The sequence below is a fragment of the Neoarius graeffei genome, chromosome 22 (assembly GCF_027579695.1).
Source record: "Neoarius graeffei isolate fNeoGra1 chromosome 22, fNeoGra1.pri, whole genome shotgun sequence".
Taxonomy (NCBI): domain Eukaryota; kingdom Metazoa; phylum Chordata; class Actinopteri; order Siluriformes; family Ariidae; genus Neoarius; species Neoarius graeffei.
The window spans coordinates 20283589-20305572 of NC_083590.1; the positions used below are offsets into that span (position 1 = coordinate 20283589).

Below are 21984 nucleotides of genomic sequence, written 5' to 3' on the forward strand. Positions count from 1 at the left end.
GAAAGGCGGGGTACACCCTGGACAAGTCGCCAGGTCATCACAGGGCTGACACATAGACACAGACAACCATTCACACTCACATTCACACAATTTAGAGTCACCAGTTAACCTAACCTGCATGTCTTTGGACTGTGGGGGAAACCGGAGCACCCGGAGGAAACCCACGCGGACACGGGGAGAACATGCAAACTCCGCACAGAAAGGCCCTCGCCAACCCCGGGGCTCGAACCCAGGACCTTCTTTGAAAGTGCAGTCATGTTCACCAAATTATAGTTTAAGTAAGTTATTGATTTTAATCTTATCTGATTCTCTCTAGCCGCTTTATCCTGTTCTACAGGGTCGCAGGCGAGCTGGAGCCTATCCCAGCTGACTATGGGCGAAAGGTGGGGTACACCCTGGACAAGTCGCCAGAACAAAATTAAACTTTGCCTGGGATGAGAGACATTTTTATATTCTAAAGTGAGTGTTGATTGTTCATTGTGTGGGTAATTAATTACCAAGTAGTGCCAATATACTGAAATAAATAAATGGTTAAGCAATTATCATTATACGGAAGTATCACATTAACATTGATGTTAGTGTATATTTTCGGTCCTAGTCACTGGTCTGTTATGGACAGGCCGTGCCTGTCAGCTTATGTATTTATATAACCACACTCGATTCACATTTACACTGGGGGAATAAATACATAAATCTATCATAACCCCTGGTGTATGTGGGAGCAGTTCATACTGTGGCACTGTGCATAATTATGTCAATTGATTTTCAGTGCATCTCCCTTGTGGGCGGCACAGTGGTGTAGTGGTTAGCACGGTCGCCTCACAGCAAGAAGGTTGTGGGTTCGAGCCCAGCGGCTGGCGAGGGCTTTTCTGTGCGGAGTTTGCATGTTCTCTGCGCGGGTTTCCTCCGGGTGCTCCGGTTTCCCACAGTCCAAAGCCATGCGGTTAGGTTGATATGGGACGGCCTTGGGCTGAGGTGCCCTTGAGCGAGGCACCTAACTGCTCCCTGGGCGCTGTTAGCATGGCTGCCCACTGCTCTGTGTGTGTGTGTTCACTGCTTCAGATGGGTTAAATGCAGAGAGGAAATTTCACAAGTGTGTGATGAATAAAGTTGTGCTTTCTTTCTTTTCTTCTCAGAATATTTAGTAAGGCTGTTTCTGTAGGTCACTGCCGTAATCATTTAAATCAGTGAGAGCTCAACTCATTCGTTCTGCCATCAGCCTTATACACGAACGACTGACAGGATGTCGCTTGTTCACAAACCCTGCTAAAAGAAGCTCACACTGCTCACTGATTTGCTAAAATAACTTCAGCTCTGTTCCTCGATCTGTGTTTTGTTTCAGTCACTGCTGAAAAACACAATACAATTACTACTGCTGCTGTACGTCATGCTTCTGTCCCAGTTTACATGGAGAAACTAATTCCACAACCCAAACATACCATCCAATGGCAAAATCTATACTGGAACAAAATCATCCAAAAAACTGATGTCAAGAGTACTCATTAAATTAGTCATGAAACCTGTACAATAGAGAAAATTACAAGTTTTAATAATGTTATTCATTTTTTATTTTTTACAAAACAGAAATGGCAAAAACAATTTACAATCATTATTTTTAAAAGGATTCGAGTGCCATTTTTATTAATTATTTTTTAACTTTTTCAACTAAGTAAAATAGTAAATAATGTCAAGTTAAGTGAACGCATTAAAAAAATCCAAAACAATTAATTAAAAAAACAATAATTCACTGAAGAAAAAAAAAACACCACCAATAAATTTAGCTTTACTGAGTAATAGACTAAGCTACACATACCCAATCATCATTCATTTAAGCGAGCTAGCACTCACTGCCTGGACCCTAAATAAAAACTCGTGCTCTAGCTCGATGTTCCTGGACTTAATCAGACTTAGGCAAATAAATTAAAAAAAAAAAAAATCACACACAAAATAAAATCAATTTCTGATAAATACAGGTGTTTACATTTCATAGAAAGGGGAAAAAAACAACAAACAGAAAAGACAGACAATAGTGTCAGGGTTTACCAAATGAAACACATTGAGAATGGATAAAAGGATGCAAAAATGAATGTACAAGACAAACAACAACAACCCATGACCAAAAAACCCCAACCCTACACACACGCACACTAACTAGACACACAGAAACCCATCATGAGCGTGTGCAGGCTGTTGATCAGGGTGAATGCTAAATCTCTCTCTCCTGTATTGTTATCTGATGATTTACTCCGAGTCATATCACAAGGGAGTGATGTAAAATCTCTCAACCCAACACCCACCATCAATCACAACGCACAGACAGCACACTGTTCACTGTGTCAGTGATTTGATCAGAATAGTCAGTGAGGCTTTACTGCCTCCTAATGGCTGAATAAAAACATTAATAACTGACAATATTTCATCTGGGAGTGAGCTTTGCTTCATAGACCAGTAAAAAGACATGACATAGCAAGCACAGTAATACAATATGACCTTCCTAATGCTTCATATACACCTTCCTCAAAGAGCTTCTATCATTCAGTTATTTATCTTAAAATATATTCTTCACTAGCTACAGTGAACCTAAAAGGACATGTCTGTCAGTATGAAAGTAAAGGCAGTAGATGGTTGTTCCTGTGAGTCTAAAGAGTTAAAATATCCAGAGGTTTTTAAAAAATTACTCGGATTACAACGACCCGAGATTTTTAAAATGAGAACCCAATACGTCTGTTATTGTAAAACAAAAAACATTTGATTCTATTGAAGTTGTGCAAAACTATAAAACAATGAGAATTAATGTTCATGTGAATGCTAAAGTGCATTCTTTATGCCTGGGTAGTCTGGCTTTTATAAACCATTATCCATGACAAAAATATTTTAAAGCTTATTTGTGGCTCAGACTGGGCCTCGGGCAGGGGCGTATCAAGCTTTCCAAAAGTGGGGGTGTTCTGGAATGGGGAAGCCATATCATTAGAAATCGGTTTATGGCTATATACACGCCCGGCGTGTACACTGTGATGTACTGTCAATGACCGATATGGAACTTTTTCATACCCATGGTCCATGGATGCAAATGAAAGGGAGGACAGCAGAAAGCCTATAAATCCAGTTGACTCCAGCCAAGTTCTGCATTTCATGCAGAGATCTATCATGTTGGGTTTTGGTGTTGTTCCTGCCAGGGCTATGTAATTATTCAGTAAGTGAAGGCAAAAAGTATTGAGTGATAATTCTAGGTAACAGGATACTGTTCTATAACAGAGATGTCAGTATTGCTGCCTACACTGGTATACACTGATATAAACAAAACCAAAAACTTCACATAGCCCAAGAAGTCATACACAGTGTATAGATCATACACCATCATGCATAACAGTTTGGACTGGGATCGCTTTGTGTGAGCAGGAGGCATGGCTAATCAGTTCATGTTGGAGAAGCGCAGCATCCTGGAAGGACCTCTTTAGTATAGCATTCAAATAAGACGGGGCAGTTCCTGCTTTTAATGTCTTTAATTATTCAAACTCATGTACAAAACTTGTTTGCATCATGCATTACATCAGGTTTAATGCATAAAATTTGAAAATGATGCAATAGACTACACATACAACAAACACTTAATGGCCAAATAACATTACTGTACAACAATTATTGAACATTCATTCGATTTGAAATGCCTTTAAATCTCAATTGAAAAACTCTTCTAAAAAGTGATAAGCAGTTATAATGCATGAAAAGTAGACTTGGTACAAACACACACACTCGTAATAAAAAACTTGCCTCAACTGACTTTACAACTAGTAACTACTACTATTTAACATCACTGTCAACAAATCCTGACAACCTTACTTTACCCTGACACACTATTGTGTTTGAAACAACCAAATGTGTTTTTTCTTTGCTCCTTATAGGAAACAAATTGTTGAGCAATCATTTGTAACTTAACACAATTTGTAAATTAACACAGTCTTTTAGGGCATGGCACCTGGGACAACTGTTTGAACGACGGCATCGCAAGCGCTTTGAGAAGGGTCTGTGTGCAGAGCCGCAGAGCCAGGCACAGTAAGCACCGCATGCGACGTCAAATCTGGAACGGTGAATCAGGAGCGGTAAAACTGGTGTTGGCTCTGCAGCTCTGCAGACAGATACTGTATTATTGAGCGCTTTCGGCACGCTACGCAAACTGGCTATTATATTCACGCAACTGCTGATTGGTCGGGTGAGAAAAACTGTTTTGAGTCCGTTGCGTGGCTGTTTTTTGTCTAACGTTATGGCAATAGTTTACTTTCTTGTTGTTACACATTTTATAGTAGCTGTATAATTTTCATAATGATGTCATTTTAATCTGACAAAAGTGCGGGGGATGAAATTGTGTTTCAACAAAAGTGGGGGGGATGAAACGTACACATCCCCCGCGGGTGATACGCCCCTGCCATCAACTAAAGCCGCCACATATTAAGCGTGTGCCGTGTTGGTGTTAATCGGTGTTTATCGGCAGGACGGTCAGGCTGTTGGTTTTTTCACTACTGCGCATGCATATAACAGACATATAACAGACAGTTCCGGGAGTCTCCCGCATATTGATAGTGGCTCCCCCTGATGCCCGCAAATTGGAGAATATCTCCCGGAATGTAGAGCAAGCGAGCAAAAGTGTACACGCGAAACATTAATGTACATATGCATCACGCATATGACGGAGTGCGCGAGGGAGTGCAAGAGAGAGACTGCGTGTGTGCCTGTTCATGAAGCGCATGCTAAACAAAGAGCATCCTGATTGATTTACAGACATCCCAACCTGCAGAACCCCCCCCACTGATGGGGAAAAAAGTCCAATATATTATTATTTGTTGATATTATATTATGGTGCTCTGTGTTGTTCTCATTTATGTATTTAACAACAGTATCAAAATACTCCGGTTCTTGAAATAAATGCACATTAGTCATGAACAATGGTAACTACTCTCTTTTTTTGTTATTTTTGACAGAAGTAAAATTCATACATGAACAAATTTTGGCGAGTTGATTTTTTGTTTGGCGAGTTACTTTAGAAGGTAACTAGTCCGGCTGGCTGGTGAAAAAATACACGAATTTTGAGCCCTGAATATCGGTCGATGTGCATGTTTTCGTTTCTGAAACATTATGATCAGCTTGAAGCGGTTTTGACAGTTTCTGAATTTTACCACCACCCAATAGGAAGCAACGACCGTGCATGCGCATGAAGATCCATGGCTGCCAAGTTTGAGTTGGATTTGTGCGCGCGAGGTTTTCATGTTTACCAACACGTGTGGAAACCAGAAATAGGTGAAACATTGCAGTGTCGAATAGAAGAAAATCCATTTGATAAAAACGCTGTCGCTGTTGTTCGCCAGGATAAAACTGTAGGCCACATCCCCAAAGAACACTCGAAAGTGTGCCGGTATTTCATTGCCCGGGGTGGGGTGATTACAGCTGCGGTCATCGGTAAACGGCGGAATACAGGTGTCGGACTCGAAATTCCTGCACGATATACATTTACTGGTGTGCCTGGAGATGTTATTAAACTGACAATTTTTGAGGTGAACGATTCAATCTGACAATCTACACTGTTGTTGACCATTTCTGGTTCGAGTGCAGCCAGGACGGCTTGCCATCATTGATGGAATAATGAATTCTGAATTATACCAGCAAATTCTAAAAGAAAATGTCAGGACATCTGTCCATGAACTGAATCTCAAGAGAAGGTGGGTCATGCAGCAAGACAACGACCCTAAGCACACAAGTCTACATGTACCCATAGATAAGTTTGATAGTGTTTGAAGTGTTTGGTTGCTTGGTACATGTAGTTCCTGTACGGTAGTAAACAATTGATGTTTCCATATTAAAAATGTTGTAGTTTGAAATACTTCAACTAGTCTTGCATGCATATGTCAGTTGATATTTTGTTGCGGGTAGAGAATACTGTATTCTTATTTTGTGATAATATTGAGTTCATCCAAAGTGCCATTTTAATATTTTGCATTATTGTCCAGAGTGTCATTTGATATTCTCTATTGTGCTACACTAGTCTTATCCAAAGTGTCAATAGATATTTTGTTTTGGGGTACACCACACGCTTATTATGTTTACATTTGTTTTCATTTGAAGTGCCATTTTATGTTTTGTTACAAGTTGATGTATTGCTACTAGTGTAATATTTTAATACATGCACGTGTTCGAGTTTGTTAATGAACGAAAATGTGAGCATAAAAAATAAATACAGGTTTTTTTCCCATGGAATTGTTCACAAAGAATTGATAAAGTATAGTCTACAGGGAAAATCTCTGGGGGAAATGACAAAATCACGCGGGAATTTTTTCTTAAAATAGGGGGGCAATCTTCTATTAGGGCGCGCTCTTCTATTAGGACCAATACGGTATATGTGATTTATGAAAGTAACAGCAATAGATGGTTGTTCCTGTAAGCCTAAGTTAAAATATCCAGAGATTTAAAACAAACAAACAAACAAACAAACAAACAAAAAACCCCTCACTACTCTGATCAGATTAAAATATGCCCAGAGATTTTTAAAATGAGAACCAAATACATCCGTTATTGTAAAATGGCTCATTCAATTCTGCTGAAGTTGTGCAAAACTATAAAACACTTTGAGAATTAATGTTTGTGTGAATGATAACGTAATGAATACATTCTTTATGCCTGTGTGCACTGCAAAAAAATCGAAAACTGAATTTGAGGAGAAAATTACTTCATACTCGTGAAGTTATCTTGCTGCATGGGCAGATAATTTTATTTGACAAGACATCTTGGAAGAAGTTGGTTGCAATCTAGAACTAGGTTTAATAATCTGACGTCTTGTATTCTTCTAATAAGAAATGCTAGATCGTTTCAACTATTTTCATAAACCATTTGCTTTAAAAGTATTCATGACAAAAATAGTTTAAAAGCTTATTTGTGGCTCACACTGGGCTTCAGGTATTGTAAGAAAAGCAGGACAAAAAGAGAAGAAAAAAGGCTTCTTATCCTTCAGTTAGATTGAGCTTCATGAAGAGAAGATTTGTGCAAATATCCGAGAAGAAATGGCTAGACCTGAGGACTGTAGGAGGTTGAGGATAGATAGCTCGATCTTCTCATGAGTCGTCACTTTCAGGTCACAGTGTCTGCGAGGAACAATAAAAAAAACAGATTCAGTTCATCGTGTTGAACACGGCTTGAATTGAACTGTAACAAGAGTTCAGACCTGAATAAGGTTTTAAGATGCACAATAATTCATCGTGGAATATTGTGAGTAATCATTATAACTTTATAACTTGTATATTCAGTGTCAGTCTTTGAAAAAGGAGAGAGAATAACGAGACGCTGATCTCTGACCTTCCACACTGATCATAGTTATTAGTTACATTAATCATTAGGGTTTAACTGCCTACCTTTACTTTTAATGAAGCATCGTATTACAAGCCCAACTACAGCAACCATGAAAATGCAGCCAAGGATCATCAGAACAGGAAGCCGGAAGAGTTTCTCTTCTTTACCTACAAGTCAGAGAATATAAATGTGATCAGGCAAAGACATGGAAAGAAAAGGTCTCCTGTATTACAGGTGTTATGGGGGAGGGGGAACGGCACACAAATGTAACAACTGTACAATTTACCTGAACACATTATTCAATGAATATAACAAACAAACTGAACATCTAACATCACACTCCATCTAAAATAACAGAGTAAAGTATTTATTATCGATGTAATAACATATGAATTATCGTACACCAGGACAGGATTAGACCAATATCTATATAATTGCCAGATGTAAAATCCAGAGTAATAACACTGTATATACCATATTATCTTTATATGACATCCCAGATTATATATTCTACCCCAGATCATATACTGGATTAGATTAAATCATGAATCTCATAGCCCAGGCCTTATAAGAGATAAAAAAAATTTCATTAGATTATATATTAAATATGTAACATCATATTCTTAGTCACTGATTAAAATAAAGGTGATAAAATTTCCAAACACAAAGATCAAATTAATTATGCAAATATCGTTATTTAAATCACATTTTAAATGAAACACATAACTTCATACCCCAGGTGACTGTAATATTTCCCTCGACGCTGCTGTGATACACTACACAGCTGTAGTGCTGATCTCCTGTGTTCTCCTCAGGTCTGATCACACTCCTTCTGGTCTGATATGTACCATCACCATTAGGCAGAACATTGTTCGTCTCGAGATCCTCCTGCTGTAAATCTGCGCCAATCCACTTCACCTGCACTGCTCTGGGGTAAAACCCAGTCACATGACACGTGAGGAGAGTGGAATCAGCTCTCTGGTTCTCAAAAATCCTGACCTCTGGAGCTGAAAAACAACAAAAAACCAAAACCATTTATACTTTATACACATAGTGTGTAAATATATAAAGAGAGAGCGCGAGAGCTGGTGATCTTTAAATGGAATATTATGTAAAGCTAATGGACCGTCTAAATAATCAGCTCACAATATGTGTAATAATTAGACATACGCACATAATATACAAATGTGTGTCTGTGTGTGCGTAATAGTGCTCAGCATAAGTGAGTACACCCCCTTTGAAAAGTAACATTTTAAACAATATCTCAATGAACACAAACAATTTCCAAAATGTTGAAAAGACAAAGTTTAATATAACATCTGTTTAACTTATAACATGAAAGTAAGGTTAATAATATAACTTAGATTACACATTTTTCAGTTTTACTCAAATTAGGGTGGTGCAAAAATGAGTACGCCCCACAACAAAAACCTACTACATCTAGTACTTTGTCTGGCCTCCATGATTTTTAATGACAGCACCAAGTCTTCTAGGCGTGGAATGAACAAATTGGCGACATTTTGCAACATCAATCTTTTTCTATTCTTCAACAATGACCTCTTTTAGTGACTGGATGCTGGATGGAGAGTGATGCTCAACTTGTCTCTTCAGAATTCCCCATAGGCGTTCGATTGGGTTCAGATCAGGAGACATACAGTGCCTTGTTACTATAGTAATGATAACATACAGTGCCTTGTAAAAGTATTCATACCCCTTGAACTTTTTCACATTTTTCCACTTTACAACCACGAACTTAAAAGTTTTTTATTGAGATTTTATGCGATAGACCAACACAGAGTAGCACATTGTGAAGTGAAACGAAAATGATAATTGGTCTTCAAAATTTTAAACAAATAAAAATCTGAAAAATGTGGTGTGCATTAGTATTCAGCCCCCTGTACTCTGATACCTCTAAATACAATCCAGTGCAATCAATTGCCTTCAGAAGTCATCTAATTAGTTAATAGAGTCCTACTGTGTGTAATTTACTCTCAGCATAAATACACTTGTTCTGTGAAGGCCTCAGTGGTTTGTTAGAGAACACTGAAGAACAAACAGCATCATGAAGACCAAAGAACTCACCAGACAGGTCAGGGATAAAGTTCTGGAGAAGTTTAAAGCAGGGTTAGGTTATAAAAAAAATATCCCAAGCGCTGAACATCTCAAGAAGCACTGTTCAATCCATCATTCAAAAATGGAAAAAGTATGGCACAACTGCAAACCTACCAAGACATGGCCATCCACCTAAACTGACAGAGTGAGCAAGGAGAGCACTGGTCAGAGAAGCAGCCAAGAGGCCCATGATCACTCTGGAGGAGCTGCAGAAATCCACAGCTCAGGTGGGAGAATCTGTGCACAGGACAACTATAAGTCGTACACTCCACAAATCTGGCCTTTTTGGAAGAGTGGCAAGAAGAAAGCCATTGTTGAAAGACAGGCATAAGAAGCCATGTAGGGGACACAGCAAACATGTGGAAGAAGTTGCTTTGGTCAGATGAGACCAAAGTTGAACTTCTTGGCCTAAATGCAAAGCGCCATGTGTGGTGGAAAACTAACACTGCTCATCACCCTGCACACACCATCCCCACTGTGAAACATGGTGGTGGCAGCATCATGCTATGGGGATGCTTTTCTTCAGCAGGGACAGGGAAGCTGGCCAGAGTTGATGGGAAGATGGATGGAGCTAAATACAGGGCAATCTTGGAAGAAAACCTGTTGGAGGCTGCAAAAGACTTGAGACTGGGAAGGAGATTCACCTTCCAGCAAGACAATGACCCTAAACATACAGCCAGAGCTACAATTAAATGGTTTAGATCAAAGAATACTCATGTGTTAGAATGGCCCAGTCAAAGTCCAGACCTAAATCCCATTGAGCATCTGTGGCAAGACTTGAAAATTGCTGTTCACAGACACTCTCCATCCAATCTGGCTGAGCTTGAGCTATTTTGCAAAGAAGAATGGGCAAACATTTCAGTGTCTAGATGTGCAAAGCTGGTAGAGACATACCACAAAAGACTTGCAGCTGTAATTGCAGCAAAAGGTGGCTCTACAAAGTATTGACGCAGGGGGGCTGAATACTAATGCACATCACATTTTTCAGATTTTTATTTGTTTAAAATTTTGAAGACCATTTATCATTTTCGTTTCACTTCACAATTATGTGCGACTCTGTGTTGGTCTATCACATAAAATCTCAATAAAAAACTTAAGTTCGTGGTTGTAAGGTGGAAAAATATGAAAAAGTTCAAGGGGTATGAATACTTTTGCAATGCACTGTACCTGGCCACTGAATAACTTTCACCCTGTTCTTCTTCAGAAATCCAACAGTGGCCTTAGATGTGTGTTTGGGATCATTGTCATGTTGGAAAAGTGCACGACGACCAAGGGCACGGAGTGATGGTAGCATCTTCTCTTTCAGTATAGAGCAATACGTCTGTGAATTCATGATGCCATCAATGAAATGCAGCTCCCTGACACCAGCAGCACTCATGCAGCCCCACATAAGGACACTGCCACCACCATGTTTCACTGTAGGCACCAGGCATTTTTCTTTGTATTCCTCACCTTTGCGACACAATACAGTTTTGAAGCCATCAGTTCCAAAAACATTTATCTTGGTCTCATCACTCCAGAGTATAGCGTCCCAGTAGTCTTCATCTTTGTCAGCATGGGCCCTGGCAAACACTAGGTGGGCTTTTTTGTGCCTGGGCTTTAGGAGAGGCTTCTTTCGTGGATGGCATCCATGCATGCCATTCCTCTGCAGTGTACGCCGTATTGTGTCACGGAAATAGTCACCCCAGTTTGGCTTTCTACTTCTTTAGATAACTGCAGTGAACTTGCATGCCGATTTTCTTCAACCCTTCTCATCAGAAGACGCTCCTGTCGAGGTGTTAACTTCTGTGGATGACCTGGACGTCTCTGTGAGATGGCTGCAGTTCCATCTTTCTTAAATTTTTGTACCACTTTTGCGACAGTATTCTGACTGATAAGTAAAGCTTTACTGATCTTCTTGTAGCCTTCACCTTTGTGGTGTAAAGAAATTATTTTCTTTGGGGAATTCTGAAGAGACAAGTTGTGCATCACTCTCCATCCAGCATCCAGTCACTAAAAGAGGTCATTGTTGAAGAATGGAAAAAGACTGATGTTGCAAAATGTTGCCAACTTGTTCAAGAAGACTTGGTGCTGTCATTAAAAATCATGGAGGCTATACAAAGTACTAGATGTAGTAGTTTTTGTTGTGGGGCGTACTCATTTTTGCACCACCCTAATTTGAGTAAAACTGAAAAATGTGTAATCTAAGTTATATTATTAACCTTACTTTCATGTTATAAGTTAAACAGATGTTATATTAAACTTTGTCTTTTCAACATTTTGGAAATTGTTTGTGTTCATTGAGATATTGTTTAAAATGTTACTTTTCAAAGGGGGTGTACTCATTTACGCTGAGCACTGTGTTTTATAAAGTGCTGTTAGGATCAAAAGTTTACACACAAATGGAGATGCTGATGCACATATCTTACCTTTCTTCACGTTGACTGCAGGAGAATTCTCTAAGTAAATCTTAAGTTCATCAGAACAGGTCTTTTTGTAGTAAGACACTAGATAGTCAATATCCTTCTCCCGAATCCTTTTATATTTGACGGCTTGAGGAACAGATGCGATGAATGCCTTACTGTCAATATCTAAACTTACGAAGTCCATCCCATTGAACCCGTGAGTTAACAATCCCTTGACTGTGCCATCTGGATAGAGGGCACACTGAATGTAGGCTTGATATACATTAATATCTGATAAGGTGCCTGTAATACAGAAGAAAATCAAAGGGCAGATGTTATCAGTGCAAGTTCACATCTGTATATAAAACTAGAAACCTGATGATAATAATAATAATAATAATAATAATAATAATAATAATGAAATAAAACCATGCTGCTACCTACTAGACATATTTTTAACTACAATATCAAATATGCTTAAAGTTCTGCTTAAATTATAGAATGTTAATCACAGTTATAGTCGGCTATTGAAATATTTCTCACTTAAAACCAGTTTATATTTAAATGCTGAAGGATTGTCAGCTCATAGACCTCCACACTGCACCTACAAAACAAACTGCTAATGAGCAAGTGATTAAAGAAGACATTTTATAAACTTTCTCTCATTGAGACTGACTTCAAGCACCGTGAGCACAGGCTAATATACTGTAATATGTATATTTAGGCACTGTCTAAAAGCAGAGCTCCCAATGAGTGTAAAACATGTTAATAATAATAATAATAATAATAATAATGAATCTCACATTTTTTTAAACAAGAGTGCTCTGAGAGCACAATATCCCCCACTGGTAACTGTGCCATAACTCTGGTAAAATGTGACTGAATTGAACGAAATTGCAATATGTGTATTACCAACATATAACAAAGAATCCTGCCAAGTTTCATGAAATTCCTCCACGAAGTGTGAGAAGAGTTGATTTCAGAAGGTGAGTACCCTTCCCAGGATGGACAGACATCGCCATGACATAATCCCCCTTCAGGCCTTTCGGCCAGCAGGGGATAAAAAGCAAATTAAAAATAAGCACAGGATAAAAAACCATCTCTCTTATGTAAATAAAGATACCAATTTTTTGTTGTCCATTGGTCAAGTCTTGAGATACGTTGCCTTGCATTTACAATCAGGTTCCCTGCACTACCATATTCTCTTAAAGGAGATACGCAGAACCTATTATCCTATTTATTTTTAAATAAATTTCTGAGTGGATAGTATCTCCACCCTTGACTCTTGTATGCTGCATAAATGGGAATTTAAAAAAAAAAAACCATACAGTTAAGGTCAAAATTATTAGCCCCCTTTGTGAAATCAGACATAACCCTTTGTTTATCCATGAAAATGACAATTTCCAAAAATCTGTATAGTTTACATGATTCCAAAAGAGAAAAGACAAAATGGCCACCAAGTTTGATGATTATATTTTATTCATGCTCTGACTTGTAACAAGAAAACAGAAAAATTACATGATCAAAATTATTAGCCCCGACAATCAATAGTCAATAGTGTACCCTTTCTGTGCCACAACTGACATCAACCTCTTTGGATCGTCCTTTACAAGGTTGGCACATGTCTCTGTAGGTATTTTGGCCCATTCCTCCTTGGCAAAGAGCTCCAGCTGATCCAAATTGCATGCTTTTTGGGCATGGACTTTTGTTTTGAGCATGTGCCATAGATTCTCAATGAGATTGAGGTCTGGGTTCTGTGCAAGCCACTCCAGGACCTTGATTTTGGTGTCCTTTAGGAAGTTTTGGACCACTTTTGATGTGTGCTTTGGGTCATTATCATGCTGAAAGACCCAGCGGTGACCTAAGCCTAGACTAAGAGCAGATGTCTTGATGTTGTCCCTCAAAATGTCAACATAATCTTCCTTTTTCATGATCCCATGCACCCAAACAAGGCTCCCTGTGCCTGAGGCAGTAAAACAGCCCCATAACATGATGCTCCCACCACCATGTTTCACTGTGGGAACTGTATTTTTGGGGTTGTAGGCCTCACCCTTCTTTCGCCAAACAAAGGCAACATCCATGTGCCCAAACAGCTCCAGTTTAGCCTCATCAGACCAAAGGACAGACTTCCAAAACTCATCTTTAACTTTCAAATGTGCATGAGCAAAGTTCAGTCTGGCTTTGAGATGCCGCTTTTGGAGTAATGAGGTTTTTCTTGGGCGATGACCTCAGAGCCCTCCACGATGAAGAACCCTTGCTACTGTCTTCCTCGAGATCTCAACCCCAGAAGAGGCAAGGTCAGCAACAATCATTTTGGTGGATGTGTGGGGATTCTTGCCAACATCCTTCATGATTTTTCTCTCTTGGGATTGAGATAATTTGCATTTTCGTCCACATCCAGGTTTGTTACGCACAAAATGGAACTCCTTGTACTTTGCAATGATGCATTGCACTGCTGTTCTAGAGACTGTGAAGTGTCTAGAAATGACAGTATAGCCTTCCCCCTTGGTATGGGTCTCAACTATTTTCTTTCTGAGTTCCACAGTGATTTCTTTTGTCTTCGGTATGGCTTTAAAGGCAGACCCCTCTCAGAAATGTGTTCAACTGCCTCTAGGCCTGTTCCTTCGAGTCCCTGAAGGGGACTATTGAATTATTGAAGTATTGAATCAATACTGATTGGATGTTCAGGTGTTGTCTGGGAGCTAATTCACTGCACAGGTGTGGCTTGAAAGCTGACAGGCTGGTCGTGTGTGTTTTAAAAGCAAGAAAATTGCATGGGGGCTAATAATTTTGACCACCCCATTTTTCACTACATTTGAGATTAAGGATACTTAAATATTAATCTTACATTCCAAAATGCACCAGGTACTATGGAATAACACTTGTACATGGTTGATATTTTAAAATTACATCAATGTTAAAATTTTGGGGAGAATTTTATCGTAATGTTCCAAAATTTCATGGGGGCTAATAATTTTGACCTTAACTGTATTTTTGAGAGTTAAAATCGACCGCAAAGTTGGCATTTGAGCTGCCCCACTGAGCCAGCCAGCCCTGAGTGCATGATGTCACAACAGGAACCGGTTTTAAGGCCAAGGCCTTTGACAGCTACAGACCAAAGTCATATAAATAAAAGTTTATGGTGAAAGTAAGAAATACTGTTACCGACTTGCTCAACTAAGACTGATTTGACATGTCATGGCAATAAATTAGCTCAAAATGGAGGATTGGAGTTGGAATCAACTTTGTGTTTTAGTGTAGCGGAAATGGCAATGAGACTGACAGCCTTCCAGCGGTGACGTCACGGACGTCAACTTCATTCACTCAGACCGCTACCTACAGTGGTGCTTGAAAGTTTGTGAACCCTTTCGAATTTTCTATATTTCTGCATAAATATGAGCTAAAACATCATCAGATTTTCACACAAGTCCTAAAAGTAGATAAAGAGAACCCAGTTAAACAAATGAGACAAACATTATACTTGGTCATTTATTTATTGAGGAAAATGATCCAATATTACATATCTGTGAGTGGCAAAAGTATGTGAAACTCAAGGATTAGCAGTTAATTTGAAGGTGAAATTCGAGTCAGGTGTTTTCAATCAATGGGATGACAATCAGGTGTGAGTGGGCACCATATTTTATTTAAAGAACAGGGATCTATCAAAGTCTGATCTTCACAACACATGTTTGTGGAAGTGTATCATGACATGAACAAAGGAGATTTCTGAGGACCTCAGAAAAAGCGTTGTTGATGCTCATCAGGCTGGAAAAGGTTACAAAACCATCTCTAAAGAGTTTGGACTCCACCAATCCACAGTCAGACAGATTGTGTGCAAATGGAGGAAATTCAAGACCATTGTTACCCTCCCCAGGAGTGGTCGACCAACAAAGATTACTCCAAGAGCAAGGCGTGTAATAGTCGGCGAGGTCACAAAGGACCCCAGGTTAACTTCTCAGCAACTGAAGGCCTCTCTCACATTGGCCAATGTTAATGTTCATGAGTCCACCATCAGGAGAACACTGAACAACAATGGTGTGCATGGCAGGGTTGCAAGGAGAAAGCCACTGCTCTCCAAAAAGAATATTGCTGCTCATCTGCAGTTTGCTAAAGATCACGTGGACAAGCCAGAAGGCTATTGGAAAAATGTTTTGTGGATGGATGAGACAAAAACAGAACTTTTTGGTTTAAATGAGAAGCATTATGCTTGGAGAAAGGAAAACACTGCATTCCAGCATAAGAACCTTATCCCATCTGTGAAACATGGTGGTGGTAGTATCATAGTTTGGGCCTGTTTTGCTGCATCTGGGCCAGGACAGCTTGCCATCATTGATGGAACAATGAATTCTGAATTATACCAGCGAATTCTAAAGGAAAATGTCAGGACATCTGTCTATGAACTGAATCTCAAGAGAAGGTGGGTCATGCAGCAAGACAATGACCCTAAGCACACAAGTCATTCTACCAAAGAATGGTTAAAGAAGAATAAAGTTAATGTTTTGAAATGGCCAAGTCAAAGTCCTGACCTTAATCCAATCGAAATGTTGTGGAAGGACCTGAAGCGAGCAGTTCATGTGAGGAAACCCACCAACATCCCAGAGTTGAAGCTGTTCTTTATGGAGGAATGGGCTAAAATTCCTCCAAGCCAGTGTGCAGGACTGATCAACAGTTACTGGAAATGCTTAGTTGCAGTTATTGCTGCACAAGGGGGTCACACCAGATACTGAAAGCAAAGGTTCACATACTTTTGCCACTCAGAGATATGTAATATTGGATCATTTTCCTTAATAAATAAATGACCAAGTATAATATTTTTGTCTCATTTGTTTAACTGGGTTATCTTTATCTATTTTTAGGACTTGTGTGAAAATCTGATGATGTTTTAGGTCATATTTATGCAGAAATATAGAAAATTCTAAAGGGTTCACAAACTTTCAAGCACCACTGTATATGAATCACTTTAATTGTAAAAATTACTATATTAGATTGTTAACATTTAAAACTATTCCTGTGTCATTCTTGAGGTACCAAGGCATTTATAAACGAAAGTGAGGCCATGGTTCTGCGTATATGCTTCAAGTATGGCGCTTTGGTCCATACACTTTACACGTGGGGAGCTCTGCTATTATTGGTGTGAGATGGAGAGAGGGGGCGGGTCTTCCAGAAAGTGTCAGTCAGTATGGGAGAGTTCAAAACATCTGTGCAAATATCGACTGGCTCGTCTTCATATTTTGAGTATGTTCGAGTATACTTGGTGTCGAAATGCGTAAAGGTTGGCAGGTCTGATACAGACTTTTAAATATTTAATTTTTGGCATTTTTTCATCTCACCACTCATCCACACTCCCTACAATTCCTGAATATTTCTGGACTATATGGTGCTTGAAATTTAAGATAAAGTGCAATTCATTAAAATATCTATAAGGAAAGCAAACTGTTTGTTGAATACATGTCTCATGTGTTGAACTTACAACGTTCCTATATTCATCAAATAAGCAGTGTTGATGAACAAAGCCTACAGCTGTCTTACTGTTACAGAAAAACACAAAGTACCTGTGAGATTGAACTGCTTGATGGCTGTTTGGAGTGCCACAGCTATAATTTCCGTGCTGTCCTGTGATCTAAAACTTATCTCTTTCCAGAGTGCTTGACCAGCTGTGGTGTTGAGCCAATCGGGACATGGTGCTCTTGAATGCATGTTGCTGTCATAGTAAAAGACAGTGGCATCATTCGCAACGAGTCTCTCTATGTAACGGGGAAGGCCGAGGCCTTCAGAGCCGAGGAAATAGCCAGTGAGGGAATTAACCTCTGCAACATAATAAAAACAGGGAGTTAGGGATCATCTGAGTTTGCAGATACTTTCAGCTCTGATTCAAAAGGTCTTTGTCCAAAGGTTTCCACCCATTATATATTTTGACGTATAAACTTTAAGAAAATATCAATATATTGTAACAAAATAACATGGAAATTCTTTGATTAAGGTGATTTTTCTGGTTTTGCATTGGTGTCTGCCTACTGAGATCACTCTGACTGTTTTCATGTTGGTTACACAATCTGTTTAACAGTGTCTAAAACCTTCCTAGCTAAAGTGTGCTTTTCTCATGATTTGATCAGGATTTTGGAGAGTTACATGATGTAACAACACAAGCAATAATATCAATCAATCAAACGATCAATAATACTCATCATAATCAGACAGTAAATGGCCACTTTGCTCCTGCACCAACACGTCATCATCAGAACAGAGAAGAGCATCGACACACACTGTACAGACGACTGTTTTGGGATGCGTTGGAAACACATAATAAGCTACAGCTCCGGCAGCTGCCACTTCCTGTGTCCCATGTATATTCTTTAAATGTTATTCTCAGTGGATTTGTCATGAAATTTCGTCTTATTTAGTCTTGTAACTTAACCATTCAACCACTAAAACATGCTGTGACATTTCCTTGACAGTCGAAAAGGCAAAAAGAAATTAAGTTTATTCATTTCTCTGACAGAAGGTTGTGCATGTTTGTGACTGGTGATAGTATCAGATCTTTAAACTGGCATAAAGGCAACAGGAAAATCATTATAACTTTAACAACAATTATTAATGTCATACTTGTAAAAGGATTAATTTAGTCATGGTTTTGGCGTCAACTGATGACTGAGTTGCTGAACAACTTGCCTGCTCAAATGGGAACACAAATTATGTAATACATTAAACAAATAGAACAAAGAGAAAACTGACACCCTGCAGTGCAGACTGAAAGAAAATCCTGTAAAAAACGGTGATCCATGACATTAGGCATATCAGACGCTCGCTGTGAAAACTGTGCATGCAGACGCTCATCTAAGTTCCCAAATCTGTCATTACTTAACTCTTGAATACTTTCTATCGTGAATACAATCATTAAAAAAGCTTATAATCTCTGCTTTCGAGGAAATGCATCTGGTTAAGATCTGTTCAGTACTTTGGGAGTAACGGCAGGTTGAAGTTGGTACAACAGAGTTCACTCTCTGCTTGCGGGACGTCGGGAAACTGTTGGTGCTTTTTGAGTCACGGGAAAGCATTCAGGCTCTCTCTCTCTCTCTCGTGATCGGTTTCCAACTGGATTACTTGTCAATATTAATCAGATAACTTTTATAGGAATGTTCTCTCACTATTTCTGATAAAGGATTCAGCAAAAATTTCCATCTGCTAGTTTTGATGTTATGATTCATGGGACATTTTGAAGTGAGTTTTCATAGCTTTAACTACTTATTTTTTTCAAATCAAACTGACTCATGTAAATAAATAATTATTTTAGAATATAACTGTAGTTGTTTTGATGAAAAATATTGACATCTTAGTGGTCGGAATGATCATATATATAAAATATATATTTTTTAAACCAGAAGTCAGAAACGCAAGTGTCAATTTCAGTTCAGTTAACTGGAATTGTTTATTGGATGTGGATCACACAGTTTTTTGCTTTAAAAGCTGTGAATATTAATAAAAATAATTTATATTCTTTCATATAAACACTGGTAGGCGGCACGGTGGTGTAGTGGTTAGCGCTGTCGCCTCACAGCAAGAAGGTCCGGGTTCGAGACCCGTGGCCGGCGAGGGCCTTTCTGTGCGGAGTTTGCATGTTCTCCCCGTGTCCGCGTGGGTTTCCTCCGGGTGCTCCGGTTTCCCCCACAGTCCAAAGACATGCAGGTTAGGTTAACTGGTGACTCTAAATTGAGCGTAGGTGTGAATGTGAGTGTGAATGGTTGTCTGTGTCTATGTGTCAGCCCTGTGATGACCTGGCGACTTGTCCAGGGTGTACCCCGCCTTTCGCCCGTAGTCAGCTGGGATAGGCTCCAGCTTGCCTGCGACCCTGTAGAACAGGATAAAGCGGCTACAGATAATGAGGTGAGATGAGACTGATTTCTCCTTCTTTAAGCTCAGCTTTATATTGCACAAATAAATGCATTTGGTGAAACTTTGAAGTAGAGAGTTTACCAAGTTAACATTTTACCTAATTAGCACAATTAATACTAATTAAATACTAATTTGCATCATTTGTTTTTACAAATTTTTCAAACTTTGTTTTCAGTATACAACCATCTATGTGCCGCCAATTTCTATGTAAATATCTTGAAAAAAATAATAATTAAGAAAAAACATTTGATCTCATTCGTTAATGAGGCCCATTTTGGACCACGTGATTGACCCAGACTGGTTGATTTGGTAGAACCCCGTGCACCCACGTGCAATGAACCGGTGCTCTAGCCCCTGCCCCTTTTCTGTTTGCTGTCCAAAGTGCCCTTTTCATAGGGACTGTTTTGTTTTTTTAATATTTGTAAAAGATAAGTTAGCTCCAACATCAATATCTCATCTCATCTCATTATCTCTAGCCGCTTTATCCTGTTCTACAGGGTCGCAGGCAAGCCGGAGCCTATCCCAGCTGACTACGGGCGAAAGGCGGGGTACACCCTGGACAAGTCGCCAGGTCATCACAGGGCTGACACATAGACACAGACAACCATTCACACTCACATTCACACCTACGGTCAATTTAGAGTCACCAGTTAACCTAACCTGCATGTCTTTGGACTGTGGGGGAAACCGGAGCACCCGGAGGAAACCCACGCGGACACGGGGAGAACATGCAAACTCCACACAGAAAGGCCCTCGCCGGCCCCGGGGCTCGAACCCAGGACCTTCTTGCTGTGAGGCGACAGCGCTAACCACTACACCACCGTGCCGCCTCCAACATCAATATTCTCTACAATTTGACAATAATATATGAAATTATAGATTTATAAAATAACGTTTTTCTATGTAAATGCGGGCATCAATCCGTGACGTCATGCATTCAGTGAGCCTCCGTGCAGAAAGCGCATGCAGGCGGTTGACAGTGGGAGACAGTGCGAGGAACGGCATGGTAGAAAGTCTCCTTTCATTTCTTATCTGAACATGCAATATTGTGCAGCTTAGATCACAACAGTAAATCCGTAGGGTTGTTTATCATTTAATGAAGCCGCCTAGGCTATATTTAAACCGTTTGCTCCATCCATTTCATTAACGTGGCAGATTCGGAAACTTTAGTTTGAACGACGGCGTTAATAACATATTCTAGCAGCTTCGAAAACTTAAGGCTGAATGACGCCGTCCACAACATATTCTATCAAGACTATTATGTTATAGTAGCTTAGGTTAGTTGAGTTAAAACATAGTCAAACGTTTTCTAAATAAGTGAAAGCCTGCATTATGCAAAGATGCCAAGGAAAGAGAGGATAAAGAAGCAGAAAGAGAAGGAGCTGCGAGAGGCAGCAAAAGGCAGTGCATCTCTGTCCAGTTGGGTCAGAAAGAAAACTACAGGTCAGACTAATCTTCACTTCAGAATGAACAAGAACTATCTGACATGTCTTGTTACCAAGATCAACTATATTTTCATATTAATGCTTCAATAAATACAGTATGAAAATGTTGGTAATAAGTCAGATGCATGTTGTCAATTCTGAACTAATGTACCAGTTGCTCACAGTTGAAATTTAGTTTTGAATAAAGTTAACTTGTGTGAAAAATTTGTTCCAAGTGCCCTTTTTTGAATGTTGAGCCCCTGCCCCTCCAAAGGTCTTTGCACGGCCCTGACCCAGTGTGTCTGTGCCGGGCATTTACACTGTCAGTTACAAACACAGCACTGATCACAAAAACTAGTTTTAAAAAGTCTCCACGAAACCAACACTTACCACAACACGACTGCTGGAGAAGGGAGAAGAAGAAGACTAAAGTATAAATAATCTTTGCTTTCCGCATTTTCAGGCGATTCCTTCACATTACCGCAGGAGAAAGTGGTCACGTGACTGGTGTGTTTGAAAACAATGAAAGTCAGACTCTCACTTCCGCCTGAAAATGACGCACATGGTACATAAACACTATCTGCTGCGCTATCATCTGAGCTCAGCTGCATGTTAATCAACAAGAACTTCATGAAAACGCATAAAGGCTTTCTGTGTCGTTTATTAAAACACAAGTTCAAGTTTTTTTCTCTTATAGTTAGAGCTGGGCCGGAACTACCATATATGGGTATATGGCACCTGGTCCACACCAAACACTAGGGATCTCCAAAGCATATAAACTTTAATGTGTGTGTGTGTGTGTGTGTGTGTAAAACTTAGTTGATAGAATTTAGTGAATTTGT

General features: G+C 39.4%; 1 protein-coding gene across 1 annotated transcript; it reads right to left on the reverse strand.

Annotated features, from left to right (window-relative positions):
• Positions 1–1625: 1625 nt before the first annotated feature.
• LOC132870757 (class I histocompatibility antigen, F10 alpha chain-like) lies at positions 1626–21652 on the reverse strand. The gene is made up of 6 exons (XM_060904589.1): positions 21533–21652; positions 17381–17635; positions 11853–12131; positions 8067–8339; positions 7395–7499; positions 1626–7127 (listed from the first exon to the last, which is right to left on the reverse strand). Exons 1-6 carry the CDS (start codon positions 21597–21599, stop codon positions 7114–7116), a joined length of 993 nt encoding a protein of 330 aa, XP_060760572.1. The 5' UTR covers positions 21600–21652; the 3' UTR covers positions 1626–7113.
• Between the last annotated feature and the right edge of the window lie 332 nt (positions 21653–21984).